Source organism: Ruditapes philippinarum, unplaced genomic scaffold (genome assembly GCF_026571515.1).
Source record: "Ruditapes philippinarum isolate M1 unplaced genomic scaffold, ASM2657151v2 ctg15221_1_1_1_1, whole genome shotgun sequence".
NCBI classification, from domain to species: Eukaryota; Metazoa; Mollusca; class Bivalvia; order Venerida; family Veneridae; genus Ruditapes; species Ruditapes philippinarum.
The window spans coordinates 9,560-21,337 of NW_026866961.1; the positions used below are offsets into that span (position 1 = coordinate 9,560).

An 11,778-nucleotide genomic window follows, 5' to 3' on the forward strand; every position below is an offset into this window, starting at 1 on the left:
ATTGTGCCATTTTGTACTTTCGCTCCGCGGGCCGCCGGACGTAAACACGAAATTACGACAAAGTCCACATTTCTTCGTACTTTTGCTCCCCGGGACGCACGGCAAAAACACGATAATTAATACAACAAAGTCACCACTTTGTTGTATTATAGTGTTTTCGCCTAGCGCCCCGCGGAGCAAAAATACCACATGGCACAAATCAGCCACCATACTGGGGCAATAAATACTTTAAAACACGACCACTATAGATCATTTAAAAAGAAGCACTCTAGACCACAAGGGCCAGGTCTAACTCCGTCATAAAGTGGCACTAAGTATTACAATCTGAAGTTGATTTTATCGCATTATTTCTCGTTTAGTTACAAAAAAAAAACAAAAAAAAAAAAACAAAAAAAAAAAAAAAAAAACAAAAAAAAAAAACACAAAAAAAAACACCAAAACAATTCGTTTCATTTTTATAATAATATTGTATGAATCAGTAGCTTTAAAATAACAAATGTATACATTTCTATACATGGAATTGGGCCAAACGGTTTTAAATCTGATCATGTCTTAAACCAATCAATTTTAATGGCTGTAATAAAATGAAAATCCCAAAAATTAACGTCATCATGCAACCGTATAAATTTAAATTACGGAAAGTATCTTAAGATTCAAATGCGCAAAATATTATTACCTCATGCTGTCATATTGGCATGATCTGTTTATAAAAATAAATAAAGTTATAAAATGTATTACGTTATTCTTACAAATAGATATCAACTTCTTTCAATTACCGAAAACATTTTATTTATAGAATGTATACTGAAGAAATAATATATTCCAAACAGTGATTCATTGAGCAGTAAGATCACTGTTTGGGATATAGATCTATTATTTCTTAAATAAAGTCTGTTTTGGTAAAATTATCACTAACATTTATCAATTTAAAAATGTCCACTGGTAAACAATTATAAACAAATCTGATGTAATATCAACAGGTTTTCGGATAGTAATAATAAGTATATAGATAATGTACTGTTTACTTTTATATCTATAAAATGTAAGACGTTTACCCGATATATTGGAATAAACTAAGTCAACAACTCCTCATTTGTTTCATGTTTAGTTCTTAACGTAGGTTACATCGAAATACCGCAGAGAAGAGAGATGCCAAGAAGATGCGATTGTATTTAAATACAGACTCACCTCTGCATTTTGTGCGTTTTTTTAATCAACAATATAAGGCTTATGATATTATCACCAAAGTAAAAAAGTAATGAATCTTATCTGAAGTATCAAAAACGGTTGGATCCCTATCCGAAATAAAGTGTCATGTAAGCTGTCTTTCAGGTATATTAAAATCAATTATCTTATGACGAAATTTATTAGGGTGTAAATACCGGTATATGCTGTCATAAGAAATCCTGTTTTTATTTGTATGGTTCGTCAGACCAAACAAATAACGGTAACGAAATTTCAGACCCTGATTTTCTTATCTGCAAATATCGAAATTAGTCTAAACTCCTCGAAGCGGTTACTTCCCTTCATCTGTACATTAACGCCGACAAATTAAGGGGAGATCACTGCGTAAAGATTGTCAAAGAAAGGCGCATTAATTTTCGTAATGACAAAAAAAAGTTCCCGATTGGTCGAAGATTTCTAATATTGTGTTATTCTTATAGATATACATGCTTATATTAAGCTCCATGATTATTTACAGATAGATAGATAGAGTAGGTAGGTAAGGAATGCAATCATAAGTAAATTGTACCTCCTTTCTGAAGAGTATTTCATTTTCAGTGAACTTAGGGTTTGGGTTCAAGCCTACTGGCAGTCTTTTTTTTTAAATCGTTCTTATAGGGTAGTTTTACAATTTAAGATATTTTTATTTCCAAAACCTTATTTTTTGGCAAAAATGTTCGAAATTGTAATTAGATAATAATTTTATGAAGACACAAAGTTGAAAATATGAACCGTTTTCTGAAAAAAATGGCATATACATGTACCTGTTACAATAAGCTAATTCTTTTCATTGCTTTTGCTTCTTTTCATTTCAAACCTGTGGGTGTTTCAAGTGCCTCTATCTATCTGTGTAAATATAACTGTATATTTATAACCAGTTCAATTACTTTGATATTGATTAAAATCGATATACCGAATCGAAAAAATTTACAGTATTGATATTGAACAACTTAACAACTTATAATTATGTTTTGAAGTTTGCATTAGCGGAGTGCGGAGTAGAACAATGCAGTGTCCTGTCGCCCTTGCACTTCTTCCTGTCACCCGACTTGGTCATGAGAAACATCACAGAATATAGAAGACGGGGTTTACACTTTACAGAAAAAAAACTTTATAGAGAAAGTGGAGGAGGCAGCAGATTCACCACAATTGGAGACTGCGACAAAGAATTTGATACCAGGATTAGCAAGGCAAACCATACATTTGCAATGTCGAGGCCCAAATGGAGATTTACAATATTCAGCATCCACTCCAAGATCAGGATTTTCTACAGCAATGTTCACACTGTCCAACTTTATAGATCAGAGTGCTTGAAGACCCCTGTTGCAATTGAAGAGAAAGTCTTTCCAAAAATCCCTCAGACGGATATGAAGTTATTTTGGCTTAATACCATTTCGACGACCTGGTTAACATTACAGGGACGTCACCGATAACAGAGATCATCCAAACAAGACGCTGTAGATGACTTAGACATTTTCAACGCATGCATCAAGAGTCTTTACTCACTCCATAGGGTTGCTCTCCGAAGGGCCTCCAAGGGAAAACGGATCAAAAGCCAGGAGGCGAACCGTTCAGAAGGACCATAACAATCGCTTCTGTAATTCTCGGGTTCATCGTCACGAATTCACAATTTCAACTTCATGAATTCACGACTTCAACATACAGAAATTACGGTTTCAACTTCATGAATTAAAGATTTAACTTAATAAATTCAAGATTTCACGATTTGAATTTCACGAATTTACGAAGTTGAAATATTGAAGTTCAAAACATGAATTCATGACGTTGAATTCATGAATTAAAATCGTGAGTACGTGAATTATGTATTATATAATTATTAAATTAATCTCAATTCTCATTTGTATATATTTTTATCTAACTTTCAGAGTTATAATTAATAAACTAGATTGATGTTATAGATAAGTATGATAATTGTTTTTATTTACACATAGATATTAGTTTCTAAATGCAGATTATTATACATTGTATTTTCTATTTTTCTATCGATCTGATAAAATAAAAGAAAGACAATGCAAACGGGAAAAGTGAAAGATGTAAATAATCTGGATTTGTAAGGGGTGCAGGGGGAGTACTATGGAGTTGTAGGGGCGGGGCATCTGTGGTGAAGTGGTTATGGTTGTTGATTCTAAACCACTGGCCCCTAATCGCTGTTGGTTCGAAAATAAATTCAGCGTAAATGGTTTGACCCGTTTTACAAACTTTTTTTTTTCATACAGCGTCCAAAATTATCTCAGTGTCTCTTTGACAAGTCAAATTAGTTGGACTAATAATTCTATGAATGCTACTGACCATGGTAGCCCATTAAAGGCCAATTATGCCCCAAAAATGATTTTAAATTATTTCTCCAAAACGTGTTATTTTTGGTGTCCTGTTATAACTTCCAAAAAGTTACTCGATGGGCAATTATCTGAACCAACTTTTGCTTCTGTTGCTTTTTAGCAATCAGTATAGTTGATTTAGTATTTTGTATGGAAGACAAAATACTACTTTGTTACTTTACATGTTGCTACTTTTATGTCATATTATTTCACATTAGCGATACTTTCTTCAGGGGATAAGGATGTTACATGCTCTAATTCCATTGTTATTAAATTAATTTCTGTCCTTTCCAAGAAGAAAACATGTATTCGTATCTGAGGTATAATGTACCTTTAAGCAGAATTCAACATTTTAATATCATGTCTAATAAGTAAAAAAGAAAAAAATTGGTATAAATTAAAGCTGCACGCCTCCAGATGAGAATTTTGCCATTTGTTTATGGAAAGGATTCATATTATGGAAAGGATTTATACTTAGACAAAACAACAAGTGTGACTAAACTGACCTATTAAAATTTAAAAAAGGAAAAACTTTTTATCTATAATTGTCTTTTTAAAACATTTATTTGTTTGCTTTTAGAAAAATTTTGAGAGTTGAATATTGTTCAGCAAATTTTCTAGTGGTGTCTGTATGATTTCAATGATAGTGTTTATTTTTGGCATGCAAAACACTAAGCCATCTTTTAAAATTATAATAGAAAATTCATTGTTTTCAAATAGCATAAATGTTAACTTTTTTTCAAATTGCTATTTTGATACCTTGTTTTGTCAGTTTTTAAAATCTCTGAAATATTTGCTGTTTCTATTTTATTATAATTTTTATTCCCCTCAAGGGAGACATGATAAAATCGCACCGTCTGTCCGATTGTGCGTCCCCACTAAATTCGTGTCAGCATTACAACGATATATTCACGTCCCTACCTCAAAGGTCAAGGTCACATTACCATATTGAAGTTCACTTTATCACAATTATAGTTTATAGGTACACACATTCGTGTCCAGGCTGTAATTTTGTCATGCATCTAAGGATTTTAAAATAACTAGGCATAAATGTCTACCACATCAAAACGATGTGTCGCAGCTAAGGCTCATGTCCATCTGTCCGCGTGTCCCCACTTACACAACAATCATGTCCAGACTGTAACTCTGTCATGCTTTGAGGGATTTTGAAATAATTTGGCACAAATGTTTATCTCATAACAACATTTTGTCGCGTCTAGGAACCAGGTCCCTTCTTCAAAGGTGAAGGTCACACTTATATTTTTAAGGTTCATGCTATCACAACTAGAGATTACAGGTACAATAATACAAAGAACAATATTCAGCAATTAGTTACCTTCATTCTCTTTTCTTTTCATAATACCTGCATGCTTAAGAAACTTTTTCGGGGGCATTCGTCATTTGGGTGACAGCTCTTGTCTTTGCAATATTGATCTTCATTTCAAATAAACAATTTTAATAAGTCATTTTAACTGATCATACTTGACTTATTATTTTGTGTGAATTTCATGAATCTCTCAGGATGAAATTGTGACATTGTTTAGTCATGTATTGAGAATCTCTGATAGTTTATCCCTGATGGAACACTGATAATGCATATTAACTGAAAGATATTTCCTCCATTTTCTGAACACTACCCAGTCTATATGCACATGGGTTCATGATAACTTGAATATCAGATTGATACTAACTATAATCCCCAAGAATGAGCATGCTTTTAATATGCCTTATAAGTAGATGAAATTAATAATGCTTAGCCATTGTTTAATAGAGGACTTGGTTATCTACTTCCAGCTTCTGCTTTTGTCAGTAATGTACTTTTAAAATTTATCAAACTTTCGAAGTATCATTTTAAGGTTATAACGCAATTTGGTTTTTCGATCTCAACTGAAGTACTTGAGAAGAAAAACTGGTTTTGAGTACTTTTGATAAACAGTGTTGTAATTGTTGGATGTCAATGATAAATCTCCCTGAATTAAATCATATGGCAACATATTGCACTTCCTTTGTACTCAGTCATTTCGGCTTGAATATGACATGACCTTTTTCAAAAAAGTCTGACTGGAAATTTGGCCTTTCAAGTGATCACCAGCGGTATAATGTCATATAGATTTGTCAGCGCAAGCGACCCTGCAGTGCTTTCAGTGCTTTGATTCTCTTAAAATTGCACCATGAATAAATAATAACTTAATACGCTTTTAAGTTGAAAAACTGTGATCAATATTTCAATGAATTGCAAACAAAAAAAACTGACTTAAATCAATACAATGACAAGCTTCGGCAAATATCCACAAATACTGTATAATAGAAAATATTGATTTCTAACTATATTATGTTTGTGAAAGGATCGTCTTTAAAACTTTTCATATTTACGTGAGATGATATATAATTCAAGTTATAAATACAATTAAGTTATATATCTGTTCGATTTTGACACAGATATTGTTGGAGAATATTAAACTGTGTCCAAAGGAACTTTAACTTGCGTACATTTAAACCACACATCAAAAATGGATTTTGAAAAACTATTTCAGCACCCGGAATATGAGAACTACGTATGTGTAAACTTGGCTTTAGTGTTTGTATGTCAGTTGCTGAAGCCCTACACGGAACAAGGTTTACAACAGGTACATCAGGATATAAAAAATAAACTGGCCGGAAAGTCAAAATGTACCGGAACTTGTGGGAATCAACCTTCAAGGTATGCTGATTTAAATATAATGAATAATGAAACATGTATACTATTGTTTACCATTGACCAAGATGCAATATTAACACAATCAATACGGCGGTCTCCAAAGAGTTCAAAGAGCAAAGTGAGCTAAACTGTAATGTAAATATGATGTAATAGGTACCAATTTCAAGAGTTTCTGCCCGAAAATAAGATATATTTGAGGGTAGAGGATAGTAATAAAATTATTAAAAGAGGAGAGTTTTATACCACGTTAACTTAAAAGAAAATATGTAATTTGTATTTACATCATTGGCCTATCTAAGTTTGAAGATATATTCAGATGTAGATAGTTTAAATCGTAGTTAAAAATATTCTTTGAGTATTTTTGTACAAAAAAGTAGAGGAAAAAGTCTGAAAATTCTATCATTTATATAGGTAACATGTTACTCGGTTACGGACTATAGAAGTATAATAAAATGATACATGAATGAATTGAGACTGGAATATCATTTAGTAATCAATTCACGTTGAATTTTCTTTTTTTAGATGGTGTCAGCCTTGTAAAAGCTGGCAAAAACCCCTCCAAAGTCATTCTACAAAGCGCCCAATAGATTGGACGAAACATACAACGGCAAATTGGGAAGAATCTTTTGAAAATATTGCTAGTGTTTTCACAACACTTCCCGGAGATGGTACACCAGCGAATTACCTCGATCTCTCAAATGCATGCAGTATATGGGAAAGATGCAAAGCATTTGAAATGAAGAAAGTTGTAATAAATAACGTCAGGAAATGTAGAAATAAATATTTTGCCCATAACGACACTCTCCGCGTTGACGGGAATAGCAAGGCAGAAGTTTTTGATGCATTAAGAGATCTTCTTAATGACAAAGACGTTGGAAGTCACATCGACAAAATATTGTGTATGGATAAATTACAAAAAATAATGAATACACCTTGTCTTCAGAACACAATTTCAAACATAAAAAAGAATTTTGATCACCAGTCCGAAAAAACAATTGAGAGCTTGAGTAAATCTACTGCAATGGTCAGTGAAAAATGCGAAATTTTGAAAGACATACAATATGAACTGAAAAAATTAAATCAAAATCAAACACGCGTCAATTTAGAGATAATAGATAACCTTCATGACATTTCAAAAATGGTTAAAACTACAAACAAATCTTTGAAGAAACATGTATTGGCTATGTTTGTGTATATTGCAGTCGCTTTTACGATTGCTGGTCGATATATTTCGGGCAACAATAAACCTGATTGGAATGGCATCTCATCTAATAACATGGCTAATAATATTCCTGCTGGTAAGTTAAAGAACTTTGTTTTTATATCATTTGTACTTTAAAGAAATAAACGGTATCGTTATACATAGAAACGTATCAATGCATCATATTGAAAGATTAAAAGTGGTAAACTTTTAGAAAATTCTGCAAATTTCATGCATTTATTATTTTCAATATTAACATTTCATTGAATGTCCTTAACCTTTATTTGATTCATTTTTATTTTTTATTTTGTGCAAGAACATTTCGTGTAAATCTATGTGTTACTATACTAAATATTATGATGTATATATTTAACATTTCTGTAGAAATTTCGCATTTGACGAAAAATGATGTTCTAAATTTAACGTGCAAATTCGCACTATACCTATAAAAACTTACATTTAATTGTTTTACTTAAATTAAATTGCAATAACATTTTAGACGTACTCATTCAAACTTATTATTCTCATGCGTGGAACGTTGCATCTGATAAAGGGAGCGATGAATTTGATAAACGAAACGTTGCATCTGATAAATGGAGCGATGAATTTCATAAACGGAACGTTGCATCTAATAAAGGGAGCGATGCAATTGATAAAGGGAGCGGTGCATTTTATAAAATTCTATCAAGTGATCAAACTAATGTCACCTCCGTCAAAAGGATTCGTCGTTCAGTATTAGGTATCAATTAATACAATTTTATTGTTCTAAATTAATATCATTAACATATTGTCCTTGTCTTTCCAACCAGATTATATTATGTTGCGTGACAAAGGATAGCTTTTTACAAAATGCATAAATATGTATAGTATATTCATTGTTTAAGTAAATATTTATATCTTTATTGTCCAGTAGGCCATAGATACTTCTAGTGATAACTTCTCAATGGCCAAATATTTAGCCGTTTTGTTTTGCCTTGAAGTAGGATAGCATACTTTTAAAACAGATTTCTATGATGCCGAAAATTATAAAATGTAATGCTTCGTTCTTGAGAAAAGAAAAACTTACATTTACATTAACGTTTTGATGCAATCCAAAAGGTGACTGTATGAAAATCTCTTGCCTTTTCATCTAAATGTGTGTTTCATCTAAATGTGTGAAGAAAATGCAGCTTCACTTGGTTTCTGCCTTAATGCCAACATAAATCATTCAAAGATTTTTTAAAAAAAATTTTGGACAAAATATGATAACTATAATATTACTTAGATTGAATGATTATAATGTGGCACACAAATCTTCTCAAAGTTTGATAATGACACTTTCAAAACTTTTCTGAATTACATTATTTAATCTATTTATTTTATATATCAACCATTTAAGATAAGTATACAAAAAAACACATTTTAATTACAGAAAACAACCCAAGTATTTCTGTTTTAAAAAGTTCTAGCTATTGCTACAATCATTATTGTTTTTTCCCGATGCGGTTGCTGATCCCGTTGTCGTCAACCGAGTTGTTAAGGTCGTTGATGCCCCACAGCGCTGTGGGTTCAAAACCCGACAAGGACATTTGTTTCTTTCATATAAGGAAGCTATTCAGCTAGCTGAAGGAACGCCGGTGGTTCTTCTAAGGTGCCCGTTCGTAACCCGAAATAATGCACGAAAGTGCACCTGAGGTCTTCTTCCACCCGTTAAATCTGGAACGTCGCCATGTGATATATAATGTGTCGTGTGACGTAATACTCAATCAAACTAACAAAATATCATCGTACTGAGGCACAATAAGCTCAAATCATTGAATTTAACTAAATTGTGACAGATGTGATTCATGCTTAGAAAAAATAACACTTATGTTTAAACTGACATGCTGAATTTTTCAAATATGACCTTGACCTTTAAATGACATTGTTCTTTAAGGTCAAACTATGAAGCTTAAATTATCATAACTTTGTAATTTACTGATGCTCAGATAAAACGCCACATATGACACAGCAGATGTGTTAAATTCAAATAAGACATTGACCTTAAAGTGAAATTGACTGTCAATATCAAGTCATTTAATGTTGTTTCAGTGGGCTATTTTTCATGGTTGTACAAATTTTACCTATATTTTGACAAAAGAACACTTACTGCAAAACTGACATGTTTTATCAATCAAGTTTGACCTCCACCGTCGGGAGACTGATTTGAATTTATACTGGGAGTAAACATGTATGACACCACTAACTGGTTGAATAATTTAAGTATGACCTTGATCTATAAATAACCTCGACTGCCAATGTCGAATTTGAAAATTAAATTATATTTTGTACTAAACAATGATGTTTTCATGGAGGTTTTTTTATTTCAATACTAGTATTCTTTCTCCTATGTTTTTTGATATTGGTGGTAGTTCTTTCTAAAGATGTGAGTCTGAATTTGAATATCAAAATCAATTTAAAGGCGTTATAAAAATATTTTCTCACTTTCAAAAACTCTTTTTTCAGAGTCATTTAAAGTTGATGATATGCTAGAATGGCTTCACTGTGAGCATTCAAAATATTTTAACGCCTGGAACGCGACATTTGACCAAGACATTTGACCAATGGATCATTTGTTCAAAACATTTTGATGATGTAAGTATACATACAAATTTGATTTCTATAAGTGGAAATCAATTTTCAGACTAAAAATATGTCGTATAATGCTAGGATAAGTTTATGTGAGTTCTCAAAATACATTGCTTCTCTTTAATTTAGTTTACACTACTAGAAATTTATCATCTTTCACTACGGCCAAAAACGTTTTGAAAATATTGTAGATATACCACTTTGCTAAGCACCAATGTTTTTCTCTATATTGTAAAAAGTATGATAAGGATTCAATTATTCACTTTGAATAGTTTGATTCAGCAATGTTTTATCAGATAGACTTCACCACGTAACAGAAATGTAATATTACATGAAAATGAATAAGTTACTTCTAAAATTAAAGTCTTTCTGACTTGTTTGTACAATCACTTGAATTGAAATCTACTGAAATCTACAATTCTGTATTTCTTGTAGTTTCCAGAATTCTGTGAATGGGCTACATTTTTTGCGTATGAAGAAGAGTGGGGACGAAATTGAACGGACTCGCATTATAGACAAACGGAATAATTTCTTTGTTCTTTCTTTTCTTTTGATGTTTTAGTGTAATACCGGTATATGACTTGCATGCATTTATTTTGTGTATAGAATCCTGATTTACTTATTATGCTATAACTCAGTATAAAAGCTATGGCACACTGTTAGAGCTTTTGCTCATTATAAGAGCTTTTCTTCAGTTTTTACACGCTGAAAGAGCTTTTGCAAAGTTTTAGAGCAATTTTGGGATCTTGCTCGGTGCTTGAGCTGTTGCACATTATTTAAGCTATTGCACAGTGATAAAGGTCTATCACACTGTAGGAACTCTTAGTGTTAGAGCTATCACACAGGGCTAGAAACATTTTCGTCATATGCATTTCATGTTTTGTGCACACCAGAACCGGGAAGGAAAGAATATCTCCACGAAAACTTTAAAAAATCATTGAATTTTTATATAAATGTTAAAAACAATTGAAAAATTACCCCTGAGATTGACCTATTTTCTCCTTCACATATGGAGTTATTGCGCATATCTGGATGAGCGAAAATTCACATATTTTTTTTTATTTTGAGATCCATATGGGGTTCCAGCTCCAAGATAAACATAATTTTATTATTAGGCAAGGAAACTTAACGCATAACGATGAAACAGACAACACCTGAACAATTCCATAAAAACTAAAATATCTTGTGGTGTTCAAACTTGTAGTGGACTTTTCTAGTGCCAGCAATACTTTGATTATTGTTTATTATTATTAATTTTATTGGTTGTTGTTGTAGTTGTAGTTTGTTTTTCAGCTCTTATGCGATATAATTAAGCAGAGACTTGTATAAATTGAACGAATGTTGAGGTCTTTTTGTTTTCTTCAGAAGCTAATTAGAGTGCCATTTTAAACTGAACTACAAGTTGTAGTTATATTTATGTATATCTGAGTACAAAAGCAGTTTGTTAGGTTCAGCTGTTTTTAATGAATTTGTCGTAGTGTCATTGTTTATTGTTAACAAGAGTTATAATACATGTTTTATTATATATTTATTTTGTCAAGATAATGTACAAATAAATAAACGAGATATAACGAAAACATCTTTCTATTGAACTACAATCAATACACAATACCAAGCCATACGTCCTAGAAAATCATTACTCGCACTCACTAACATGTATGGTAGGTCGAAAATCACAATAAATTTGTCACGTGATGATAGTACATGTC

The 11,778-nt window shown here is 31.9% G+C and overlaps 1 protein-coding gene and 1 long non-coding RNA gene across 2 annotated transcripts; both read left to right on the forward strand.

Annotated features, from left to right (window-relative positions):
• Positions 1–5,921: 5,921 nt before the first annotated feature.
• On the forward strand, positions 5,922–7,600 carry LOC132734344 (uncharacterized). Its single transcript, XM_060721071.1, has 2 exons — positions 5,922–6,264; positions 6,784–7,600. Exons 1-2 carry the CDS (start codon positions 6,074–6,076, stop codon positions 7,598–7,600), a joined length of 1,008 nt encoding a protein of 335 aa, XP_060577054.1. The 5' UTR covers positions 5,922–6,073.
• Positions 7,601–7,670: 70 nt separating this feature from the next.
• On the forward strand, positions 7,671–11,625 carry LOC132734345 (uncharacterized). Its single transcript, XR_009626302.1, has 3 exons — positions 7,671–8,201; positions 9,947–10,075; positions 10,505–11,625. It is a non-coding gene; the product is annotated as an uncharacterized LOC132734345 (long non-coding RNA).
• The last annotated feature ends 153 nt before the right edge of the window (positions 11,626–11,778 follow it).

Excerpts from the sequence above, each read along its gene's own strand:
- LOC132734344 (XM_060721071.1), top strand. The coding sequence starts at position 6,074 with ATGGATTTTGAAAAACTATTTCAGCACCCGGAATATGAGAACTACGTA. Across the intron at positions 6,265-6,783 it reads TGTGGGAATCAACCTTCAAG|ATGGTGTCAGCCTTGTAAAA; the intron begins GTATGCTGATTT and ends TTCTTTTTTTAG.